Below are 27,263 nucleotides of genomic sequence, written 5' to 3' on the forward strand. Positions count from 1 at the left end.
TCCAATGTACATGATTCTATGAAAGGTAGCTCAAAATGTTTTATCAGTTCAAATAAAGAGTCAGGTATGTATTAAAAAAAAAAAGCTAACCCAATCAACATTCCCAGTGAAGTATCTAAACCATAACATCGTATTGTGGGGTTTTGGTCTAATAAACATTGCTTTACTTCTTTCTATCTTCAATTTTCATTACAGTCATTGTTATACGAATGCAGCTCATAAATTTGGATGCCCTGTGCTCCACTTAAAAAACTGCTATACCCTTTCAACCTTGTAAAGATTCTGCTTTGGGACCAGCTTCACATTCTGCCTAGTTTGCTGAGAGTAACTTAGTCTGCATCGGTTACTTAAATAAAGAACAGTGTAAGGTAAACAATCTGAGATATTGTTGCCCTTTGTAGGATTTGCGAAATCCCTAGTTAAGTAAAAGATTAGCCCAAAAATTTAATAAGGAGAAGTGACAGAATGTGAATTTATGCTTGTGACACTGATCCCAACTAGTGTAGGAAAAAGAAACAAAACTGAGCTAGCTTTATTATATTTTGATAGTGTTTTTAGCCTGCAGCACTTCTCCATTTTCTTACAAACCACTAGAATTAAATTTGGGTAGTTCAGCAAACCTACAGTCAGATGCAGAATTGATTTATAGATGCAGCTATTAAAAGCTGATTATGTGCACATGAAGCAAACTGTGGAGCTCCATTAATTAGAAAGCCTCCTTCAAAGGCTCTTCTGCAGGAGTTGGTTTTATAATTCAGTTCATCCTGTATGTTTAGTTTTAGATGCACTCCAGAAACTGAAGAGCCCACCCTTTGCTAAGACAAGTTATCCATTCCATTTAATAACTGTTTTTTTTTTAATGTGGGCTGGAAAACATCTGTAATGAATGGCTGGTCCTAAACCATACTTGAAATTGCATACTTTTTACTATGCAATTTGTTATGCTGCTGGAGGTGTGTGTGGAAGTTTTCCTGCTTACCTCCAGTAACTTGTTCCTGGTTGCTTCCAACACCTCTTTTAAGTAGTAGGGGGAAGTTGTTTAGTTATAGCTGGATCAGCTTGGATATATTGTAGTAATTAACATAGAATTGCTTGGTTTGGAAGGGATCTTAAAGATCATCTAATTCCAACCCCCTTGCCATGGGCAGGCACACCTCCCACCAGACCAAGTTGCCCATCCAACCTGGTCTTGAACACCTCCAGGGATGGGGCAGTCATCTCATGAGCATGACTGAAATGGCAGTGTATAAGCTTAACACCTCCAGGAGTGTATGGCTCCAGTGTCTGCAAAAGCTGTGAGTACAGATCCTCTGTGAGAGGGAGAATGTGTCCTCCTAGGTGAGACTGCTGTTGCAAATGCTGAGCAGAGGCAGTTATGAAGCTTCTTTGAATGGCAGAGTTCCTGCAGGTCTTACGGTCAGTGGTTTCCTTCACTGAGCATTCAGACTGCTTTGCAATGCTAGATCTTAAAGGATTTGTTTTTCTGTGCCTGTGGCCAGCTGATCACCTCACAACTAGCTGTCCCAGATGAAGACCAACCACCTCCTACTGTTTGTCTGCATCCTTCCTAGGACTGTAAACTCTCCTCAATTACTGTGTGCAAACTTAGCCGAATTAACTCTAATTAATTCTCAGGTGATCGGTTCTGCTGACTTTGTAAATCATTATTATTGCCTACCATGGTACGTGCATGTTGCATATTAATTCTCCCTTCCCCTAGCCTTCTTTCCTAGTTTATTGTGTTGTTTTCAGTAGTTTTGCTAAATCACGTCTCACATCAACTCTGCATGTTACCAAATGAACATTATTATTCCATCTAAAGGCATTTTCATACTATAACTTTTAAATTTACCAATGAATTCAATGTGTTATGCTTGGAGATTGGATTTTTGTTTCTTTCATTTCACTCGCTCTTCTAGAAATTAAAAATAGAGTGCTAATGCTATGGATTTGTGAGTTGTTACAGTGTAGTCAAACCAATCATATGCAATATTCTAGGAATGCAAAAATGATACAAAAGTAACATGGCTAGAGAAATATTTCTTATTCAAGCTAATAGTTTTCACCTTTTTTTTTTTTTTTTTCACTCTAATATCAAAAGATTTAGGATATTGTTTTGGTATATTAAAAATGCTCACAATATGAGGTTTTTATGTAACTCTTGAGAAACCACAAACTATTAACTGAGATATACCAGTTTGATTTTCTAAGCTATTATGGAAGAAGTCCAGTTCCAGTAAAGTATTTTCCTTCAATCTTAAAATGATTTCCAGAAGCCAAATGTCAAGAACAATCTTGAATCAGTATTTATTGAGCACAGCTGGTGATCTATCAAGCAACTACTGCTAGTGTTCAAAGGTAATTGGAACGAGGGATTTGCACTGTTGTGTTAGTGTAAAAAGATGGATCAAGGACCTTTCACCGGTCTTTTTATTTTAAGAAATCCACCTGGTGCTTGCACTGAGCAAAAGGTGCTGTACTTCATCAGAGTAGGAATAATTCAAAAAGCTGTGTAACTGGTACAGTAAGTATGAACTATTTGCAGTACCAAGACTGAATGGCCATGTGTTTTGGCAATTTAATACTGTATCAGGTAATCTTGATACATAGACTTTCAGCATGATCTGATCAAGTCTTGATGCTTTTATCTTTTTCTGAGAAAAAAGGCTAAGGCCACGGAGAAAGTATAGTGTGAGTATAGTGTGCCCAGGTTTTATAGTATAAAGCCTTTTTTACAGTATAGTGTGCTATCGTTTTATAGAAATAAAAGAATAGAAAACTCTTGTCCAGACTAATGATAGGGTAATGATTCACGGGGGTGACAAGAGTAGACTTTAAAAAAAGATTCCTCTCTTGCCTGTGTAGAGGCAGCTCTGCTTTTCCCATGCCTCTCAGTGTAGTAATGAGGGATGGGGAAGCTGTGGACTGCTCCATGTGGCTGCTAGGTTTTGTTTTCTTGCTCTATCACAGGCTGTCTGTAGCAAAGTGTTTGCATTCCCAGTCACTCCAATTAGAATAAAGTGCATGTATGGGAGAGAGATAATCATTTATGTGCAAATGGAACTGGCCTTGTGTAACGGTACCTGTCTTATACATATACTTTCTTTCAACCGTTGCCACTGAGAATGTCATTTGGACTTGGTGGAAAATAATATTTATTTATAATTTAAAGGTTATGGATTGTATTTTTGTTAAACAAGCATAGTCCTGTGGGCCATGTTCAACTTCCAGCATAGAGCATTCAAGACTTGCACTGGTAGGGTGTGATAGAAGTTAAAACTAGGAATGATGCATAGGGATAAAACAGTGTGTAACTGGGGCAGAGAGGCACCTTAGCACCTTCTATGATTCCGAATCGCACAGGGAAAATCCAGATTCTTGGAAAAAGGTAATAGTTCTGCATTTCTTATCTTCCCTTGCATTACCACTTCATTGTCTTGAAGGAAAACTGACAGAAATCAGTTGGGAGACAGTGGGAGCAGAATGAGAACAGTCAGGGAATTTTCTTCCTTTCTCCCTGTCTTCCCATCAAACTCATATATCTCCTACTGCAACGGAAAACCATAAATGTTTTGTGTCCAGCTCCAATACACAACCACTGAAACTGATCATATCTAATCAGTACCTTAATGCCTCTGTAGATTCCTGTTTGCTCACTTTCTAAATTAGAAGATGACTTATGTGACCAGACACAAAAGCTGTTGAAGGAAGGCCCTGTGCAGCTTCTTCACTGTCATGTCCATGTGGATGGGTGCTTTATCAGCTCTAACTGATAGGGAGGTGATGATATAGAAATCATCTTCATAGCCATTTTCTGCCACCCTTCCCGTTCCTCTTAGTAAGGCTTGCAATGTTGTAGGTGAAGGGGAATCAGCCTGAATTAATGTGGCTGAAAAAATAGTGGGTTTTCATGGGGTATACTCTATAGGCTTGGTTTCAATCGTCATCTGAAATTGAGCAAAATATCTCCAGCAAGGAAGTTTAAAAGAAATATGAGGTTGTTGGCAGGACAACATTGCATTGTTACAGTGCAGTAACAGTGATTAAGATGTAAGCAAGAAGGTTTCACACATTCCAGTGGTCCCAGATCGTTTTGGATTTTGTTCTGCCACTGTTATTTACTTTAAATTGCACTGCTCATCCTGACAGAGACTTCTGAGACTGTAATCCCTTCAGGCAGGTGAGCTCTGCTCCTCAGGGCAGAGCCTCTTGACTATGCGCTCAAACACATAAATATGGTTTTATTATTCCTGGTCACATCTTCTGTCATTAGTCAAAATCAAATTATTCTAGTTTGAGTGTTAACATGTAACGTGTTTGTAGGCCCCAGACCAGACTGTGTTTGATAATGAACCTGAAAAAGAAAAGGATATAATCTGGGTTTTTGAAGATGAGAAACCCAGCTCCCCCAGTTGCCAGCTTGGCTAGAGGATGTGCTTTATACCTAGGAACTTGGCTCTGTAGGCTTCTATGTGGGTTTCATATTTTCATTCTCCTGTATTCTTCTGTATCTTGATAGGAAAGCTGCTGATAAGAGCTGTGGTGCATGAGGAGCTTGTGATCGTGATTAGAGAATATGTTTGTTCTGTGTCCTTCCTCTGCTCTGCCTGCTGCGAATAGATTGTTTATATTGCTGGAAATAGTTAATGCAGTTAAACTATCTTCCAGCATGCAAACCTATGTCATTCCACTCTGTTAGTGTCCCTTGGCTAAAAATGAATGCTTTGATGTAATTGTATTTGAGTTGCTTTATGATTTATTAAGAGTTCCATTAAAATACCATGGATGTCTGCTTCAGTGAGAGAGTTATGCAATACACAGTAGCAAAGATAGGAACTTTCAAAGATTATTCTTTCCTTTCCTTTTTTTTTTTTTTTTTTTTTTTTTTTTTTTTAATTCTCCTTTGTGAAGAAAAAATGAGTTAAATTCAGCTCACTGTACAGGAGTTTGGTTAGGACTTATGGGTTGTGCAGATTGTTATATTTCTTAAACACATTAAAATACTCTCGTTTCACAAAGCACATTAAAATGTTTGCTGTTAATACACAGTAGTGTTTTTATAGTTACCCCTCGCAATGTAAACCACTTTCTTAGAACAGCAGTATAAACCAGTACTCATCTTCAGTGCTGCCAACAGAAAATCAGCATTTCTGCTGCAGTTAGCTCTTCCGCTGTTTCTGTCCCTGAATTAGTGCTCCGACTTAGAGCAGGATGTTTAAATTGTAATGACAAGAAGCTTGTGAATTGATTTAGTTTTTGCACAGTTGATTACACACTCTAATGAATTGATTTTATGCATTAAAAACATATATTAAGTTTTTTTTTCCTTGTATAATGTATTATGAAAAACCCTGGGAATTGTTTTTCTAGCATTTTAACATCTTATTTTGTAAATTATCTCTCCAGGGGGCTTAAGGTTGAGCCTTTTTATTTTCTATGTGTGAGTTTGCATAGAACTATGTGAATTCAGCAGAAGCATTCCTTCAGTCTTCAGATTATGTGTGGGCTTTTAAAAGAAAATCTTTTGTGTGTGTGTGCAATTACTCTAACAAATGTTTGTGACATCCTGTACAAGAAGAAGCAGAAGCAACATGTTGCACAACTGGAGTATATAATGATTAATAAGCAAGACTATATTTTGAAAAATGGTGAGGTTTTAAGTTCATTTGTAACTATTACTTAAAACTGAGTAGATTGTCCCTAATGAGAAACTTTTTTTTTTTTTTTTTTTAATTAAAGAATAATACTTCTGCATAGTGATTAAGCATAACATTTTTGTAGAAGTTATAAAAAAGAAGCTCAGGTCATGCTTCGCAGATTAGCCTCATATCCAGTGCTATCTGTCTGTGCTTGTCTCCTAATGAGTCCATATTTCGGATGAGATATTAAAGGTACCATCTGGCCATCCATAGATAGAGTAAAAGTCATGACCCTGTCTTAAAACAAACAAATAAACGAACAAAAAACCACAGGAAAACACAAACAACTAAACAACAAAACACTGACGCCCCCACCCCGGAATAGAATAAGTGTCCTAGAAAACGAGTTTCTTTTGTTGCAATGGCTCTCACTTCATGTAACAGCTAGTGTTTTAAACTCTTTTATCTGTGTTTTTGCCTCTCTGTTCATTGTGCTACTCAGATGTAGTTTGTTATTTTGTAAACTCTTTCATTTGAGTTTGTAAAGTAATGTAATATTTCATACTGAGTGTTTTTCTATATTTTCTTTTAGATACTTCAAGAAGTGTAAAGGCATCTCCAGAAACAGCTGAAATATTTTTTCAGAAGTTGAGAAATAAATATGAATTCACAATCCTGGTGACCTTAAAACAAGCCCATTTAAATTCAGGGGTTATTCTCTCTATTCATCATTTAGATCACAGGTAAGTACCACTTGCTGTATGCAAGCTGATGAAAGTATATGTATTCAAGTAGTCAAAAATTGAACATAAATTATGGGAATATTGTGTAACGGGTCATCTGCAAGTATATATAGTGTATGGGTAAGCATATTGTGAGGATGCATAAAAATTCACAAGTCCAAATCTGCCAAGGGAGAGTGAAGCAGCTGTCACTCTTCAAATGTCTTTTGCCACTAAGGGCATGAAAAGCCACTTCTCTCTTGCTGGTCACAGCTGAGCATCTGGTCCTTACAGTTGGTGTGAAGCTGTCACATCTGTAGAGCCACACTGATTTGCAGAGCCTGCCCTTATACATTTGCTTCTTCACCAGTTAGTTTTTAACACTGTGGGTAGAGAAAAAGATCCTCCAGTTATGGGCTTACACCTACAACGAATGGCAGAGCACTTAACTCAGAATGCTGTCAGCCTTAAATAACTGAAGTAAATGACACTGAGCATTTGAGGATTGTTTCTTTGAGAGGATAACAACTGCTAGAGGAATAAGATATTCTTTATATTTCTGTCTGAGTAATGGCTAATAAAAATAACCTCCCTATGATTCTGTGACAGAGTAAAAAGGAGTTTTAAAATGTGTGCTTTCTAAGCAGTCATCAGTACCAACAACAGACATCTGCTTTAGGTTCACAGTTCTTTTTATTTTTTTTTCCTATGTATAATCCCACTAATTCTTTCTTATCAGTCTCACTGTAATGTAGAAAAAATATAAGGTAAAGATGGATGTTCAAGCAAAGCAAAATACCTGTTGCTTTTACAAAAGTGTGCAAGTTTTCATTAGCAGGTGTGGCATCAATTATTTAGTTCTGGAAGGTGGTCCAATTGTATTCTATTTCCCAGAGGCCCCATTTTCTGCAAATCACCTGTTTAAAAAAAAAGGGAGGAGGGAGTGGTAGAAATAAAAAGGAAAATACTCCTAAGGGTCATTATGCCAAGCTTATAAAAACATCTTTAATATTGCAAGGGGCTGTTTGAATACCTCCTGCATGATGTTTTTTGATGTTATATCAAAATGCCAAGTGGCTTCTCTATTAGTTGTTACCTATGTGTCATCTGCAAGAGTGAGCAGTGTGCAATGGGCAGAACTGGGCAGCTGTGAATATTGAGTTTCTAATTCAGATTGTACCACCATAGGTGGAAATCTTCCCAGATGGACAAGTTTATTCTGGCACAAATTAGGAAGCCAGTCTGCAGGGCCAGCTGTGCCCTAACTAAGCTTGTTTCTACATTTATAGGAAGAGCGTGGGTTGGTTGTGCTGCTGAAAGGACCAACACAACTAGAGTTGAAATTCCAAAATGAGAGATGAAACTTTTATGTGTCAAAATGGCCACAGAGGTGGGAAATGATTTTGCCCATGTGAAACTCTAGATGAATTTGGAAAAGCGAGTAACAATTGTCCTTCTGAGAGGAAGCAAGTGACTTTTAGCTGTGACTGGTACTCAGTGTTGTTGATGAGTTATGGATTCAGATTGTCACCCAGAAAATGCATGTTGCTATAAGGAAAATTCTTGCCTTTTATTTGTTGTAGTTTATGGGCCCCAAACTGGTGACTGGTGGCTCTGTGTGCCTGGACAGGGGTAAAAGACGGTGTACATGTTCCACCACTCAGATTTCATTCTATCATATCAACAAAAGGGGACTTTGTTTCTGCCATTCTTCTTCTTTAGTGTGCTCCAGGAGTAGTGAGAAATTGCTTCTGGTGTTAAACCAGATCTCAAGTGCAACAAGGGAAGATTTCAGTTCACAGTGTACTGGATGAGAGATTTTTGGTCTGTGTTTTGGGACAGGCAAAGGTCAGTCCTCAATGACTGCAGGCAAGCTGCCCTGCTCTTCCTAAAGGAGCTGCAGAGGTGGGCAAAGAGATGTGAAGCTCTCAGAGTTGGGGAAAGAGAATAACCATGACCTGTCGGAAAGGAAGCAATGATTGCTATGAAACCTTTCCTGCCCACAGGAATGGCATGAAGAAAGAGAAGATTGAAAAAATGTGTAGTGTATAACTGAGCCAAACTTGATGTTCACTTGGAGGGTGGCCAACTGGGAGAAAACTGTGCTACTTCACAAACACAAAGATTGTGATAGTAAAGTACAAAAAATGTGCAATGAACTTTTATCAAGTTGAAGAAGAATTTGAGGTATTGTTTGAGAAAATTAGTCCTTTAAGTGAGTAAGAGTGGACAAATAGATCCACCACTGGTCTTATGGGAATAAGAACACACTAAATTGCTTCTATCCATCCATAGCAAAGAAAAGTAAAGGTTTAAGCTGTGCTGACATGTAGGTCACATGGCCACAAAACATAATGCTTCTTATCTGATTTGCATCTTGTTCAACCATGTCATCTGCTTATAACCATATAAAATATGGTTATAAAAGGCTAACAAGCAGGACTCTGAAAATCTAATTATTTTATACTGGCATATTTTTAGGGATGGGTGATTAGATCTTTTTATGATATATTGACAACATACTTTTTCATGAAATTTCTCTCAACCCTTCAATACTTTCAGGTTTTGCTGTTACGTTTCTGTCTTTTCCTTCTGTTTATTTGCATCTCAGGACTTTAAATGTCTAAGCGCAATGAAAGGCAAAAAGTTTTTCAAGGTTTCTGGCTGAAATAAGGTCTGCACTATGTGTAGATATTTTAACTGCATATGTATTGCTGGGCATTTTTGAGGCCCTTTTGCTCTTAACTATGGAAACGTTTAGTACCCTGATTCTAATGTTGTTACATCATCATGAAAAGTGATGATATTAGTTCATGCCTTGCTGAAAAAAAAATCTCCTGTCACCACTGTAGCCAGTGTGCCTTCTCTATCTTGTTGCATCTTAAGTGATACCTGGTGCGTGTATACAGAAGGTATACAAGGATGTATGCTTTGTTTGTTTTTGGGGTCTCCTTATAAGCCTTTGGATAAAAACCTTCTAGATTATTTAGGCCAGTAGAATCACTCATCAGGTCAACTTTGGGTGAAGTAGATAAAAAATCTACATGTGAATATTTCATCACTTTCTTTGGGAGAATATCAGGTAATCTAGTGAAAAAGAAACTTGAATCTCTTTTAAAAAAGGCTAAGCCTAATCTAATGCCTATTGCAATCAGGGAAAACATTTGCCTCCAGCAGATGTAATATTAGTCTCAATGAGAGTATTACCAGAAAGAACTTGTGGCTATTGTGCCCTTGTGCCCTTAAGCTTTTAATAAACATTTTCCAATCTGGTCCGTATCCTACATCTAAAGGATGTACAGAATATGTATTGTCTGTGTGTCATAATAGTGTTTGCTTCATTTAATTGTACTGACCTGGCAGTTCGCTTAGTTTGGTGTTGATAATACTGGAATTAGGCTATCATCTCGGAGTCCCTTGCAGTATCTCTTAAGGCTTTCATTTTATTTTTATGATGAATGACAATGATGATAGGGGAATGTAGGAGTTGAAAGAAAGCACTTATATGCTTTACATTAGCTAACTGTTTCTTCAGTGCCAGATTTCCATCTCAGATATTGCGCATTTCTGATGAGGGACTTGTCTGTAACAAGGCTTTAATTTTTATACAACTTTTTGTGAGCTCTCTCTGTCACAACAGTCATTACGTTACAATGCTGGAAGAAGAAATAGCAACACAAAACTGCTACTCCACTCCATTGCATCAGCTTTAGTCTTGTGTAGTTCCTCTGAAGTCAAAAAAAAGTTGTGCTGGTTGTCCCATAACTGCTGCGTTATGGGACAGTCATACCTGGCTATATTCTTAATTTACAAGAGTCAGTGTTAGCTTTTACTTTTCTGTCAAGAGGGAATTGTGGTGAGAAAGGCTGGAGACAACAATAACTGATGGATATAATCAGTCATCACACAAGTAGGTTTTCTTAAGTTTTATTTTACACAGGTTTCATAACACCTGATAGTTCTAATTTCTAGGGTAAAAGAAAAAAAATGTTTGCTTAAAACTTGGAATAAAGTATGTCCATTTAATATTCAGTGGCTTCGGAAATATTTTACATGCTTTAGAAAACAGTAAAAAACTCATCCTCTGTTTGCATGGGTCTAGGCACTTCAGTGCACATATGCTAATTTAGAGTAATTGAGGACAAATTACTGTTGCAAATTAAAGTTACTTTTTAGATTTCATAATGTTCTTTAAAGTAACGCACCTGAGATAATTTACCTGATTCAGTCTGTTTTGCCTAGTTTTCTATTGGTTTTGGTTCCTTTTTGCTGGTTCCCTTTTGAAGAACGTAAAAAATAAGTACTTCCACTGAGTTATGGTCACTCAGATACTTAAGCCTTTGACTCTCAAGAAGTTGATAGGATCACCCTCCTGAAGCTTTCCCTCTAACTTCATGTGGTGAATGCTGTCTCTGGGGTATAAGATAGATGCAGGAGTTCTCTATATAAATTGAGTGAGGCTTGGGTGTTTGGGTGGGGCTGGACTGTTGCTGCCACCACAAACAGTAGTTCTCTAAAGGATTTTCTACAGACACAGTCATCTTGTTCTACTTTATTAAGTGCTCTTATTTTTTCTTTTCCTAGTTGAATATCAAGACTGTCTTTCTGCTTTTATTATCATTATGTTCTCTCTAATATTTAATGTATTCAAGTCTTTCTAAACTGTTCTCAGAGTGAAAGAATCTGAAACTTTATCTTAACTATTAATTTTTAATTTTTAATTTGCTCACATTCTTCCACAAAGATAGCTTTTTTTCTCCACTGTTCACAGCAAGTAAAGGGTTCAGGTGGTGGTATGTTTTGGGTGCAGCTTGGAAATTAAAGTTTCAAGAAAATTTGTATGGTGTCAGTGAATCCAAATGTGGTGGTTTTACCCAGCTGGGCAGCTGAGCTCCACCATAATTGTTCTCTCACTCCTTCTCCTCAAAGGGAAAGGGGGAGAAAATACAATGAAAAGGGCTCCTCAATGGGCTGCAGCGTGGAGATCTGCTCCATGTGGGACCCATGGGCTGCAGGGGGACAGCCTGCTCCACCAGGGGCCTCTCCACAGGCCACAGGGGAACTGCTCCTGCGTGCCTGGAGCACCTCCTGCCCTCCTGCTTCACTGACCTGTGAGGCTGCAGGGCTGCTTCTCACTCCTGGCTCTCCCAGCTGCTGTTTCACAGCATTTTTTTTTTTTTTAATCATTCTTAAATCTGCTCTCACAGAGGCACAAACAACATCACTTATTGGCTTGGCTCTGGCCAGCAGCAGGGCCCTTATAGAACATGGGGCAGCTTCTGGATTCCTCTCACAGAAGCTACCCCTGCAGCCCCCCACTCCCAAAACTTTGACACTTAAACCCAATGTACCAAATTGCACATCCATGATTGTTCAGCTGAGTTTCAGGCAGCTAAAGACATATTTCTGGGCACTTTTGTGTACGGCATATATCTGAAAGACAGAAGTTATGAATGTTCACTTGACTTGAGAAGATCACCTTGAATACATAGAGTGCCCTGCGTAAATGGATTGTACTTACCAATAACAGGGTAAATATTTTGAAAACTGTTAATGAAGTGATGCCTGAAGTCTGAGTGGAAGTACTGTTAAACACTGATTGCTGTGTGCTTGCTTTCAGCCTTCAGTTTAAGCTCTATGAGCCTCCTCACTTCACTTCTGAATTCATCTCAGCTTCTTCTTGATGAAAGAATCAGCAGAGAGATAACTTTAATCTGTGACAGGGCTTTAATATATGTTAGACCTCTCTATTCCATCATATATTTTCATTTAATTGGCAACAGTGGAGCAATGTAATAAGGCTTTTTCCTCCCTTCATGGTTAGATGCCTTTACACAACTGATGTTATATCCAAATCTCTTGAGGTACTGCATATTAGGGCCCCTAAAAGATTAAATCATTGGATTGGAGTTTAACCATTATTTCCTTCAGTTAGTGTTTTTGTAACCTAAAACAAAGCACCAAAATCAGTAGGATATTGTGGATAGGCATTTCCTAAACTTAATTGTATTTCTCTACTATTTTATTCGATTTCTGCCTTATATAGCATTTATTTTCACAGCTATTGGTGTCTAGTGATTATCTGCCATCAAATGTGCTACACTGTACAGTAGTGTTAGACCTCTTTCAGTACCTTATTGTGACAATTATCTGTGACAATTTCTCTCTGTTATGGATTTACGAGGTAGGTTGCCAGAGGTGAACTCCTGATACATGAATTTTGCTGCATCATTTGACCATCTTACTAGAATAGTTCTGGAACTGTATGTTCCCTGCCTTTGATGTACGAGTGTCTGTATTTCTGGATCACAGTATTAAGTCTCTTTCTGACATCAAAAAAAAACATGCTGTAAACACATTACACTGAGTAAAACTTTCAATGTTCACCACTTAAACCAATACCGTAGATCTACATTGGTTTTGTTTAGGGATGCTTTGTCCTTCCCCATCAATAACTTGCAGAATAGACATTAAGTAAGACATTAGGTAACATGAGATTCAGTTTCAAACATTAAAGCTGTGTGTGGCTATTCCTTGCACCAAAAGAAGTACTATTTTATTTCTGCTTTTTAAATTTTGTGCTGAAATACTAGTTTTTGCTGGAAGCGTAAAAGGTTGTATTATTCTTTTTTTGTTGTTGTTTTTTGGTAGTAAATCTTAGTTGCTGTTTCTTACTATTCTGATAATAATTGCAAACCCTTTCAAATCTGTTAATAACAATCAATGTCTTTTGAATTGACTTCTTCTAGTGATGTAAAACTCCTCTAGTGTCAGTCTTCTTTTCTTTTGATGAAGTTTTCATGTTTCATCAAAGGTGTCAGAAGAAGGTATTTCTTTTGTTCATTCTATATTATAGTGCTCAAGAAGATTCTGAGAGATAAGAGACTCCTTATGTAGCTAGAGAGAGTTTGCCCAGATTCTTTTCTCTTCCCCAAAGAGATAGATTCCATATTTCTTTTTGTTTGGGAGATTAACTTCTATCCTTTAGTGGATGGCTGGATGGAAATATCTGTAAAGCAGTTGTTTTGTGTTATACAGAGTTCCATACAAAATTGGGAAAGGCCTGTTTCTTTAAGTGTTGGTTACAAGGGATGTTACTGAATTGATTGATGCCTTGTCACCATTATCTTTCTTTCTTTCTTTCTTTCTTTCTTTCTTTCTTTCTTTCTTTCTTTCTTTCTTTCTTTCTTTCTTTCTTTCTTTCTTTCTTTTTTATTTTATTTTATTTTTTTTTTCTCTTCAGTACAGCTTATACTTTCTGTCAGGAAAAAAAAAAAAAAAAGGGAAAAGTAGTGATTAGCTTGTGAATTCTTCTAAGTAGTGAATGAACCCACCTTAAAACACACCTTCCTGTAACTTTTATCACATCAAGTGAGGTCAGCCTGTCTGCTGATGTAAATCATTACAGTGCCAACAAATCCAGTCTAATTTGGTGAGAACTTGTTACAAAATGCTCAGATGAGCCTGAATCCAGTAGTTTGAATTCAGATTAGTGACACATCTACTTGAATAAGAGACAAAAGATTTGTCTCTGCCTATGACACTGAAAACACCACTGAAACAGTTGAAATGTGAGTTTTGACAGATATCATCATTCTTTTGCTGTTGTTTGAAAGAGTTTCTATTAACAAATAAATAACAAAGAAATTTGTATTCTGTCAGCGTAGGAATGGGGAGGAGTTAGGTTGAAACTGGCTTTTGCTTTTAGTAGTATGTATTGGAAATTTGTTTATTGTTTTCACAGTCTTCTCACTGTCAATGGAGAAAGGGAGTGAGAGGGATGGTTTGTTCCATTTTGATCTGAGAGAGTTTCTTCCCTCCTTGGTTTCTGTTAGGAAAGGAAGCTTCAGAAAGGCAAGGTTAACATTAATATGTGATAGTGAAAACAGAATGGGAAGTAGTATATTGATAAGTGGGGTAATCGAGGTAGATGGGAGGAATGAGAGCAATTACTCAAAGCCAAGAATTCTGTTTTAAAAAGTAGTTCCTATTTTGGCATTTGCTTTGATTCATATTCACAACTCAAACTCTGACAGCACAGACAATGTGCTGTAACACCAGCTCTTAATTTTTGTGATGCTAAGCCAGCAGTTTCTGGTAGAATAGCTCCTCTCAGTCCTTTGGGGAGCTCGCTGTGACCTCAGACCCCTGCTTCTAGCTTCCGCTTAGTTCTGCAAGTGCTGCAGGGACCTTCCCAAGGCGCACTGGCTTGTCATTGGCATTAGAGAGTCCATGATATTTTGCCCCTGTGTTGACTTCTTGGATCATAGCACTAATCTGAGCAAAAGCTATGCAGACCTTTTAAGTGGTGAAGGCAAGATTTTGTCTCCCTTCTTTAGGGGCATAGTGAGTTTGACATTCGGGAGTGGGCAGAAATACCTCTCAGATGAGAGACAAGTTCTTACCTTCAAAGTCAGCAAAGGCTTCCATATCACAGCAGCCCCACTGAAGTCAGATAAGGCACTGCAGTGTGCTGATAGAAACAAGATCTCATTGACGTGTATTTAGGTAGGTGCAGGCACTGAGGCAGCAGGGATGAAAAGGGCTTGAGCAGCCTCACTTGCATTTATTTCTTTCTGTCCAGAGAAGTGTTGTCCGTAGCCAGGAGTGTTTGTGCAGATGAGAGTGTGTGAATGCTGTCTCTGATCTTCCAGTCTTTGGTCTCCTGTCTGATTTCACATGTAACCTCCCAGTGTAGAGGGTGTTCTTCAGTGCAAATCCCAGCATGGGGCTTGGTCTCCCCTACATTTGAGGAATGCATCTCCCTGCTACCCAGCTGTCCCCTATAGCTGTCCAGCACAACAATGTAGTACCCAGGACCTATGCCCCCAGGGCATGGGGTTGTTATGACCCTAGTGCAGCACCCAGCACTGGCTGCTGGAGCACTGGCCTGATACTGTCCATTCTGTGTAACTGTTGGCATCCTACTTGGCATGCTTTTGTCTTCTGCAATTATCAACTTTAAAGACAGTGCCAGGGCATGTTTTGTGGAACAGTGTTGGCCAGGGACTATTCCCAAATGACAAAATAGAAAAAAAAACCCACACTATTTCAAGCAAAAAATAGGAGAGTGCCCATAAGGATGCGTACTGTGTTAGAGCACCACTGTTGATAGTTTTCTTCAGGGCCAAGGAACAGGCTTTGCTGGGTCTATTTATTAGTATAACTGTAGAGCTTGAGATCAATTTACTAAGGTTAGGTTGTTGTACCTTATTCTGATGTATGGAATGAAATAGCCTTACCAGGTCAACCTGGGAGACTGGTTTTACTGTCCAGCTGTTTGTGTGCTCCATTTGGATATGGGAAATAACCTCTTCTGATCTGGGCCTGTCTTCACTTGGGATCTCTGCTTTCAAATATGTCATAACTGTGGCATTGTAGAGCATTTCAGGAAATTTTCCAGAGAGCCTGAGATTAGCTCTCTCTTGTAACGTGGATTTAATCCTGGACCCCACAAACCTTTCTACTAAAATATTTGTAACAAAATATTTGGTTTTAATGGATCTTTTTTTTGTTTTTTGAATAAAAATAACAGAAAACAGAAATTTCTTGTCCAGCTGCTAAAATGTATTCAGCAAATAAAAGGTACAGAAACTACATTGGCGTCTTTCCTGCTTGCAGTTCATTTGCATTAAGTGCTGCAAAATTATCCAGAAAAAATGAAGACCAGTTTTTTTACTTATTGTTCTTTGGCTAAACTGCCAGTTTTGTCTCATGACTAGGTAGAGCTCTAGATAGGTAAAAGGGCAAAAACAGTAATGTCAAACAGTAATATAAGTGAGAGATGGGGAGTATATTTTACAGCTCTAGTGTGGGTGACACTTGGTATTTACGGTTCATCTGAGGATATTTTGGTGTGGTATTGTTCTAAGGGATGCATCAAGCAGTAAAAACTCCTAGTTAATATTTTAGAGCACTTGGAAGTATTAACTTCCAAATAGAAAAATGTGTCGCATGCTCCTAAATGCCCAGTTGCCACACCATGGAAAAGAACAAATAATGCATTGCTGAATGTGGTGGCTGTTCATGGATTGCTTTTACAACTTCATAATCTACAGCCAGTGGAATTACTTAATGCTGTTTTAACCATAGTTTGCAATGGATTGGATCTACTGAGTAGGATCTTTTGTTTGTTTATGTAATTATACATAGCTGATGAACCAGAACTTTTTTATCAAAGATCTTGAAATAATTATTTTCATAATTAATGGAAAAATGGATTTTATGTATGTATTACTCTTTAATTTTATTAGTTTTCCTTTTCTTCTTAGTGTAAATCAAAAAGCCATGAAAAATTGTTTTAACACTATATCCGAAACTGTGAGAATTAAAAGTTGTAAAAAAAAACAAAAGCAAAAAAACCACAAACCAAGCCAAAAAAAAACCACAACAAAATAAAAACCCACAACAAAATACCCTGTAATTCCTGTAATAAATTCATAAACAACAGACAACGATAGCCTTTAGCTTCTAAAATATTTGTCTAGATGCTCTGAACTGAAGTGGTTTTTTATTAATTGCCTGGAGTAAGAGTGGGCAGATGCAGTATGCATGTGCTGTGTGAGTCAGGATGCCAAACGGGGGAGTGAGCCATCAAAGACCTGGAGCTACCAACATTGCCCATCAGCTAGAAGGGACATTCCTCCCTCTTCTCAAGGACTGATACTATGTACCCCATACACCCTGTTGTTTCACATCCTAAATCTCCAGGTTTTGGCTGCACAGTCTGACTTGTACTTCCTCAGCCTGCCCCAGTGCTGCTGTGCTACAGTTTGAAGAGACCCATGCAGTCTCCTGCAGACCACATGCCCTTCACCGGGGAGGGCTGGGGCATCTCTGTGCTCAAAGAGATCTACTCACGAACTGTGGTGTTGGGATCTGCACACAGCAGTTATGACAGATCAGTGCAGGGCAGCCAAGAAAGCATCACTGTTTTCTTTCTCAGCTTTCTCTGGGGTATTTGAGACAAATTTCTTCCTCTTATGAAAATAGGCTCAACCTTAGTTGGTACATAAGGGATTGCTGTCTGGCAGGTTTCCACACAGACTGGCTGGTCTTACTGTGTTCCTGGCTGGTGCCTTTGAAATGATTGTGCATGCACAGAGTGATGTGCAGAGTTGTAACAACCTTTTTCAGGTTAGCATTTTCTTCTTTGTATGTCAGACATAGTAACCCTAAGCACGTATCATCCCCCTGCTAAATTAAATCTGTTTGACCTGAAGTGTGTGTGGTTTTGGGGGGGTTAACATTAAATAGGCTGGTATTGATCAAACAACCACAGAGATTGTGGGCAGTAGTGAAGGGAGAAGCAGGTTCTACTGCTGTATGGTGTTTATCACTGTGGTTTATTTTTTTTACTCAAGGAGCTGTTTGCCTTTCCCAATGTGGAAGGACACCTTGGAGCTATTGGGAAAAGCAGAAGCGACATTAGCATGGTGAAGTTTTTGGCTGATGCTCTCCCTAAGATAAGTGGGCTGGGCTGGTGTAGGCAAAGAACCAGTGATTCAGCTGATGGGGTTCCCCTAAATCTTTTCCTTAATGAGGTTCTTAGGAAAAGCCTGCAGTATGATGCAGTTATTGTTTCCTTGGGAAGTAAGTCCTTTAGGAAACTAGGCTGCATTCTATGCTGTGAAGTCTGCTAAATGGAGACAGATCTATTTAAGACCCAGAAGTTAAACAAATACAGAAAAGTGGAATATCAAGCACAATATTTTGCAAGATAAATAAATAAATAAAATAGTGAAGTGAAAATGATTAACATTCAGTTCCCTGTGTTTCTGTGTCATGATGTTAGTTCAAGCTGAAGGGAATATTGTTTTGGCTGTCATTGCATTTGCTTTTCTAATTGTGTTTTCCTGCTGCTTCTACAGATTATTAGTAACCATAAATTATAATTCTCCTAATGGCTATTATTTTCTTTTTCATTTTGATGCACATATTATCTAACTATCATCAAGCCTTCATAAGGTAGAGGTATTTGTTACAGTTTACCAAATGGAAGAACAAAAGAGATTGCCTGTGGATCTCAAAACACTGAGTTGATCACAGAATTTTTGCACAGCTTTGTATAGGAAGTTTTCTTTGCTGTTGCAGTAGCATAGGAGGTTAACATCATCACTCAGCAATTCTTTCTCAATTCCTGAAATTTTACATCAATGTCTGTTTTATTGGGAAATTTGTGTTTCCTTCTCAGGGATCTCATCATCTCGTCTGTGTAAGGGACAACACAAATGTTCATTTTACACCTTTGGTACCGAGTGTATCTCTGCTTTGTTACCTTCCTGCCTGCACTTCTGTGTGCTGGGATCACTTAGCCATTGACTTAGAAGAGAGTAGGAGTTAGCTGTTGGCTGTACCAGGAGATAACGTTTCCACATATTCATGCCTTTTTTGTTTCCAAATTATATCTCCAGCTGGGTGGAGATATTTAAAATTGCCTGGAGGAGTCCAGTTCCATAACGTTTCCCTTCTTTGTTAGGTTGAGATTGACCTTATTGTTATCCTTGAAGCTTGAGTCATGAAGGAGGTTATTAAGTTGACTGATGCCCTGCCACTATTGGCCTTTTTTTTTTTTTTTTTTTCCATCCAGACTTTCAATTAGCTTATACTTCTTGTCAATACAAATTTTTTGGGGGGCCATGAGGTAAATGTTTGTGGATTATAAAATTTACTGCTGACTTTAGTTAACTGCTATGTTAATATTGGGGGTGAAGTTAAAATTACCCTTTGCCAGTTTTGTGCTGTTGCTAGGCGTATTTCACTGGGAAACATCCTGAAGGAAGGAGAGATGTGCAGTGAGCCCAACCTCCTCCTAGGGATGATGATTATACAAGATGGTTTTGATTTGGTCTCCTCATATCCTCTTTTGAAAACTAAAATTTTCTCATCTGTTCTTTAATATGGATGGCCAGTTAAAAGAAACTATGCTGTAATCCACATGCACACACATATTAACAAATCATTGCCATGCCTCTCTGCAGAAGTAGTGGCAAACATATGCAAAAATTAATTGCCCATTCTCCTTCTTTTTCTGAATCTTACTACATATGGTTATTTTTGTTATTCTTTAGCTATTGGTTGCATATACGCGTTAGAGAATCTTCGTTGCTGTTTTTCTTTTTTCCTCTTGTTTTAAAAGTATGTTAGGGGAGGACTGTAAAATGAGAAAGTTAGTATTTAGAAATGATTTGTCAAACTTGTTCCCACAAGAGGTCCAATGTATAAGAAATAGGTCTGACTACATAGAGAGTTTGCTTATATAGTGCTCTTTAAATAGATCTGCAGCAGTCTCAGCAGCAAAGCAAGTGTTCACAGTCTGCAAATCTGGCATATGAGACACTTTGGGGAAATGCAATGCTGTTTTTTTTTTTTAACTCTGTGCATACATTTACTTACACACATATACATGCATACACAACACAAATACATACATATTTAACAATGTCTGTGCATATATTCATTTTTAAAAGTTAGCACTTCTTGACTCTGAATTTCTTTTGAGAAATTTCATTATGAAGAATGAAGAGATGTTAACGATGTATCCAAAAGCAAACAAAGCAGTGTCCTGTCTCAGTTCTTGCTTACTTCTCTGGTTGATAATGGCTAATAATGTCCTATCACAGAACTTGGTGTTGTTTTTTGTGTATTCATGTCTTCAGGGTATCCTTACCATGCTTTCAGGATATAATGCAGTTGTTCAGAATAGGATAATTATATTTCCAATCAGGTCATGCTATGTAAAGTAGCATTGCTAGAAGAAAAAATATTTAGCTTGGCATCTTTCTACTTACATGAAAGATAGAACCTGCTCTTATGTATTATTGAGGAGGATTCAGTGCGAACCCGTAAAATGTCTCCTTTCATCTTTCTATCTCTTCTCTGTCTTTCTCCCTCTTTTAAATAGTTCCTGCATGATACTGAGAAGTTATGTGATGTAAAATGTTATTGTGCTGCTAAGAATGGTTCACGATGATGCATTTATGGTACAGGTACCTGGAACTGGAAAGCAGTGGTCATCGAAATGAAATCAGGTTGCATTATCGCTCAGGCAGTCATCGCTCCCACACAGAAGTATTCCCTTACATCCTGGCAGATGATAAGTGGCACAGGCTTTCCTTAGCAATCAGTGCTTCTCACTTGATTTTACATGTGGACTGCAATAAGTAAGTAACGAGTGTTGTTTTGTAAGTTGTCACTTCTGGGACATTCTAGCTTTCAGTAAATGAAATGATAACTTGGGACTTTTTTTTTTTTTTTTTCAGAATTTATGAAAGAGTTGTGGAGAAGCCCTTCATGGACTTACCTTTGGGTACAACATTTTGGCTAGGACAGAGGAATAATGCACATGGTTATTTTAAGGTATGCATTCCCTGAAAGGAAAAAAAAAAAAAAAAAAAAGAGAGAGAACTTAGACAAAAATGGATTCAGTTCTGCTTCCTTGAAGCAGATAAAATAGTGTTAATACTCTGTGATATGAATAGTATTTCAGGTGAGACTTGTGATATGGTTCAGTTGAGATTAATTGATTTACTGGCACACAGGCATGCAGGTGGGATATGACAGTATGTTTGCCATGCTACTTCTCTAGGCGGGCTTGAGTGGTACACAAAAAGGTACACCTTGTAGACCAGAGATGAGAACGAGTTTTATTTGTGGCTGGTCATCTGCTGGAAAGACTCAGCAGAAGTAAAGCTGCATTGATCAAATTGTCATCAGGTTTGTCAGTTTGTTTTAGTAGGTTAAAAACAAGTTTCTGTACAGTATGAATTCATACTGTGCCCAGTTCTGGGCTCCCCAGTACAAGAAAGACATGGCGCTACTGGAGAGAGTCCAGCAAAGGGCCAGAAAGATGATGAAGAGACTGGAGCATCTCTCCTGTGAAGAGAGGGTGAGAGAGCTGGGACTGTTCAGCCTGGAGAAGAGGAGGCTTAGGGAGGGACCTCATCAAAGTGTACAAACATCTGATGGTTGGAGGGAGGAGATGAAGATGAAGGATCCAGACACTTCTCAGTAGTGCCCAATGACAGGCCAAGAAGCAATGGACAAAAACTGAAAAATCTGAAATTCCATCTGAACATAAGAAAACACTTGTAACAAGAAGGTAGTCAGAGTGAGTCCACGATGGAGGTATTCAAAAGCTGCTTGCACATGTTCCTGGGCAGCCTGCTATAGGTGGCCCTGCATGAGCCATGGTGTTGGTTATCTCAAGAAGTTCCTCCTGACCTCAGCCATTGTGTGGTTCTGCAGTTTTAACACAGTTTTTAGTGCCATGGTGTGTTGTAAAACAGTTTAAGACAGGAAAAGGTAAATGGCCAAGAGAAACGGAATTCCAGGAAATTTATATTCATGTTATTGTCTGTTTCATAACTGTGTATTTTTTGTCAGAGAACACTAAGGTCTAGGGAACTCCAATCTCTTCGTGATTTAGGTTTCACCACAATATCCTCTAGGTTCAGAAATAAGTGAGATGACAACCATTAATGAAGAGAATGCCTTTTCCCTCAGAGGAAAAATACTTGATCATGTTTTTTTGCTTACTCTTTCTCCATTTTTCTATATACATATATATACACATATTAATATATACATATATATCAACCACCTGGTGTATAGGAAGATTGAAGAAGTGAATGCTGTGTTTCCACTGGAGTGTAAATTTTGATTCCTCTGTGTCCATTAGGTAGCATTCATTGGTCGCAGACACTTTCTGTCATTTGGCTTTAGTCCTCTTGGAAACTGCTTTAGCAAATGATGGCATCCCTGTGGAATACTGCAGTCCCATTTCCCTCCCTGTGGGAATCTTTTTACTTGAGTTGCAAAGTGGAATTGATAATGTTGGTCACAGACCTAATCACTTTGTTAAATATGGCCTGCTATATCTTTTTTTTTTTTTTTTTTTTTTTCTTTTTTTTTTTTTCCCATCATGAAACGCTCTGACTTGACTACTGTTGTCACAGCAAGTTCTGTAGTTGTGTGCTAAAATAAGTTTTTGGGTGTTGTAATACCGTTTGCTGTACTTAAATGCTAAACTATGTCTTTGTTTAGTGTAAGATATGGAGATCGGGTGGGGAACTCATGTTTGAAAACTGAAGTATGACTATGATTTTATTTTTCTATTCAATATGTGTTTCTTTTTATTTTAAAACAAAAGAGGATACATGATAAACAAGCAGCAAGATTATATTACTGGTTTTAAAAAAATCAACAACAGTTGAATCCAAGAATAAAATCATAAAATATTAACAAGTTGCCTAAACTGATCTCAGACACACTTCATTTATTCTATGTATTTATTATTTATATATATATATATATATAATATTCCTTTTGTTTATTTGTACCTTCTCACTTCTTGACTTGATTATATTCTTTTTGCCAACTCATTGTGACAATGAAGAAGCTCATTTGGTGTTGAAAAATAAATACTCCAGTAGTGGACTGTATTTTTTGTTTGTTCATTTGTTAATTTTCAAGAAGGATAAAATGGACCGAGATATATGGAAAAATTTGTCTCAGTTACAAAGACAAACCAGTCTGGAAGAAATACAGAAACTGATAGCTGTTAAAAGAACATTGATTTAGCCAAAAATATACTGTGTGAAGTAATTTCTCCATCACAATAGAGTACAAATGGTTGAACTACATCTGCAAATGTGACATTGTTGTACAGAAGACACATCACTCTAGAAGATGAGTACTTTCAGTGATTCTTAGTGTTTTGGAGAGCATATGTTTTTAGATACTGTGTGTGACAACTTCCACTCATCTGATTTTCTGACATCCATTTGTTTAGTTGTTTCTGAAAATCAGGCTGCTTTGAGTGGGTCTTAAATGAGTTGTCCAGAAGGATCAAAGCACCCAAAATCATTAGCCACTCATTGAAATGATTTTCTTTGTCTAATACTGCTCCACTGAAACAATGTGTCTGTAGGCTTACTCACACTGGGGTATATTTGTACCCATTTCATTTTAAGGTTTTAAGTCTGAGAGTGCAATTCTGGCCATCTAATTTCTGGTGTTGTGTAAAGTCTCCAACACCTAATATCCAGAAGTACTTTAATTTGAACCAATAGCTTCTTCTGGAGCCTGTGAATAGCCTTTCATGTACAGTCAGGAACTCCTGATTTGGCAGCCCAGGCAGGTGAGGTGTCACAGCTCCTGGTTGTTAGGCTGGGGAGATGGGAAATAACCTGAATTCCTGTCAAGTGGCAGAGTCCAGCTCACAGCACAGCTGATGTGTGGTGAATATATCTCCCCAAATAGTTGCAGGGGCTTTACTGTTGATTAATAGCTGAGTGATTTGAATACTTGCCCATGTGTTCAGTGAAAGATCTGTTTTAAGCTCTTTACAACCTGAAAGGATTGGACCCTGTGATTCTTCCTTTTCATGAAAATGCTGTAACTTGGGTTGACACGAATTTGAGTTTGGTGATGCTGAGGAAGAAAGGGAGGAGAATTGAATATTGTGAGCTTTTCAATGTTCTCTTCAAAGAGGTCTTTGATCCTGATTCCAGAACACTTGCTGAGGGAGGTCCTGACGTGGAGTCCTGTCTCAGGCATACCCACCTATTTTTCAACTATTAACTAATCACTGCAGCTCTTTGCACAGGATGGGGAAGTATCCAGTTGTCATAGATAGTAGCTTTATTGTTAAGGGAGAAGGGTAGCCATGACACTTCTCAGTTACTCTTCAGGGACACCTGCTCTTCTCCATAGGTCACTTAGGTGTCTAGACCACCCTGATTCATTCACTTGAGGTCAAAATTCTCTTGCTTGGACTTTGCGACATCTGTAGTGGATGCCCTGTGTACACACATGAAATGTGGCCTTTTGCATTTAGTTTGCATTGTATTCTTTGTGTCTTGAAACATTCACTTCATAAACATGCTGAAGCATGTTGAAATTATTCTGCTTTTACTTCTAAGAAGGAATTTTGGACATGCAGGGAGGGAATCATAGATGAAAGGGACATCTGGAGTGTATATGATAGGATGGCTATTTGGCCTTTGCTTTTGGAAAGCAGCAAAGTGGCTGCTAATTATGTCTTAATGACTAAGGATGCATGTAAATTCTGCCTGTAAGCATGTGATTTCTTCTGGGTGAAATGGGGCCTTTCCAGATGGCATATTTGAATTTCATGCTAAGCTTCCCGTTCTCCCAAATTCTTGCCAACATGTTACTCTGCAGCTGTGTAACAGATATGTAGGTTCTTAACACTCTGTGTGTTCATGAAAAGATCCACATCAAAATCATAAAAGGTTTGCATGAATGTGTTTTTCCTGACTCAAGTTTTCTTTAATCTGCACTTGTTGACAGTCATAGCTTAGTGAAAAATTTGAGTTTTATTTAAGAGAGCTTCAAAATAACTGAAAGTGCAACTTTTTTTTCAAATTACGTTTAAAGGTCATTTTCAACCTTTTCTGCAATGGCTAACTAAAAATAACAATGAATTCAAAACAACCAAACTCTTGCCACATAATTATATCTTGACAGTTAATGTTATGTCTTTAAAAATGATTCACTATGCCTGTACATGTACATCTATCTATTTTGCTTTCTCTTTATTCTTCTATCGCTGCATTGTGTCCAGAAAAGAAGCTATGTATTCATAAATATTGTTTTTATCAGGCACTTTTTCTGTGTGGGCTTTAATGTTTTACATGGTAAATGGAAAACATAATTTTGACAGGTAAAAATAATACATCCTTTCGTTTTTTCTCTCCACTTACACATAGGGCATAATGCAAGATGTGCAATTACTTATCATGCCTCAAGGATTTATTTCTCAATGCCCAGATCTTAATCGCAGTAAGTCTCTTAATTCTTATACCATAAAATGAAAGGTATGCTTTGTACCTATTTTCTGTCCTACAAGCTTTCTTAAATCCTTGAGTTTCAGTATGTTGGTTGTCAACTTTGATGTGATTGAACCAACTGTAAATAAATGGTCTTGTTACTAGTATACATATCTTGTTATTCTAGCATGCCCAACTTGTAATGATTTCCATGGACTTGTGCAGAAAATTATGGAACTGCAAGACATTTTAGCCAAAACATCAGCAAAGGTAATATTTACTAAAAGGCATGGCATGGGAGAACTGAGGACCTTTAATTGCTGTTTTTTTAGATTGTGTATCTGTGTGGATGTGTATGTGGGTGTGTGCAGAACACCCATGCATGTTGTGTTTATATATGTTTGCATTTATATATCTGTGCCTACTATCTATGCATACAAATTCACAGTTCAGAGAGCTTTCTTGTTTTTTAATGTTTTTATAGAATAATATATTGTAATAGTAAACAGAATCCAAATGCCTGAACAGGGAAAGAACTCATACATATTCAGGCTCTATCTATCAGGCTAACAAGTCCATAAAACTGGTCTGAAATAGGTTACCGTGCTTATATGGCTTATTGCAGCAAGATTTATTGGTCCAAGACTTTTCTAAACCTGAGCTGACGGAGTGCTCAGACAAAATCTTTGCAAAATAGGGAATGGAGAACCCTAAGCAGTATTTTCTTCTTGTTATTATTATTATTATTATTTTTACAGAAGATAACACTAAAAACATTCACATCTTCCAGTAAACATAGACTAGTCTTCTGTTTTTAAATGACAGGTCTTTAGATGTCTGCAGGAATGCTGTTACCTGGCTAATTTGATACACAAATGATAAAAATGAGTTAGTTGAAGTGGAAGAACAATTGCCAGTGTTGGTTTTGAGCTTTACATCCAATGTGGCCTCTTCACTCAGATTCAGATCTTTTGTGCTTAGCCTGGTATCTGCAGATGTATGTAGAGCAAGATTCTTGGTTACTTCACACATACAAAGATCAGGGGTCATACTCATCTATTTGCTTTCTGTCATGACCTATTCACTTTCTGTCATGATGTCCCTGATGTTACAATCAAAAGATTAAATGCATTGTTTCTTGCTTCTTTATTTCCATTTCTGAATGACTGGTGGTTTAATCATTTTGTATTTAACAAAAGTCATTATCTTTGCATGAATTTAAATGCATGCTTGACAGTAAGTGGGACAGTTTCAATCATGTTTATGCTAACATAGTGATCACTTACAAATTTCAAACTTTTTGTGAACTTCAAATACAGTTGTCCCAAGCTGAGCAGAGGATGAACAAGTTGGATCAGTGCTACTGTGAAAGGACCTGCACAATAAAAGGCATGACATACAGAGAGTTTGAATCCTGGACAGACGGTTGTAAGAACTGCACTTGCATGGTATGACTACATTTTGAACGGAGACCCAGGAACCTTGATGTTTCCTCTGATTGTGGGTTTATTGGGGCAAAATAGTAAGGGGTGTTTATAAATGTGTGCTAAGTAGTAGCAACAAAATGTGAGAAAAATATATTGTTCTAAATTTAGGGGATAGTATTAATAAATGTATTTTCCTATTGTTGCAGCAGTGGCGGCATGTGTAGCTCTCCTGGATTTCATGCCAGTATAGGCAGATCCTATGCAATACACTTAGCTATCACATTATTCCCCTGCACTGAGTTGCAAACAGTTTCTCTGGATAATTAATTACCTGTTTTTATCACTATAAACACAGCCTTTTTCTTAGCAAATCATTTAATAGATCCCTTGTGTCTGATTCCCTTTAGTTGCCTTTGGTTACATCTCCAAAAGCAATAAAGATTAAAATGTCAGGGTCATATGCATGCTCTATTATATCACAAACAAGAAAAGAATTTAAATGGATAGAAGATTCCCAAATGTATCAGAACTCCAAAACTGAATGCAAGTATCCTTTCAAGCACCAAATCATAGCATCTTTATTATTGTCCAGTCATTTAAAACTCATTAATTCCATTTGGACTCATTAAATGCCTAATCCAAAGGCCATTAGTAATTGATGGAAAGGCTGTTGTCTGTACT

General features: G+C 37.8%; 1 protein-coding gene across 1 annotated transcript in view; it reads left to right on the forward strand.

Moving 5' to 3' along the window:
* NELL2 (neural EGFL like 2) overlaps window positions 1-27,263 on the forward strand; it is a 146,521-nt gene that overhangs the window by 15,480 nt on the left and 103,778 nt on the right. The window contains exons 3-8 of the mRNA XM_084507019.1: window positions 6,232-6,382; window positions 20,350-20,523; window positions 20,623-20,719; window positions 25,096-25,168; window positions 25,343-25,425; window positions 26,475-26,603. Of these exons, the coding sequence (XP_084363145.1) occupies window positions 6,232-6,382; window positions 20,350-20,523; window positions 20,623-20,719; window positions 25,096-25,168; window positions 25,343-25,425; window positions 26,475-26,603 (707 nt within the window). The remainder of the gene's footprint in view (window positions 1-6,231; window positions 6,383-20,349; window positions 20,524-20,622; window positions 20,720-25,095; window positions 25,169-25,342; window positions 25,426-26,474; window positions 26,604-27,263) is intronic.

This window comes from Aythya ferina, assembly GCF_964211825.1.
Source record: "Aythya ferina genome assembly, chromosome: 1".
Classification (NCBI taxonomy): Eukaryota; Metazoa; Chordata; class Aves; order Anseriformes; family Anatidae; genus Aythya; species Aythya ferina.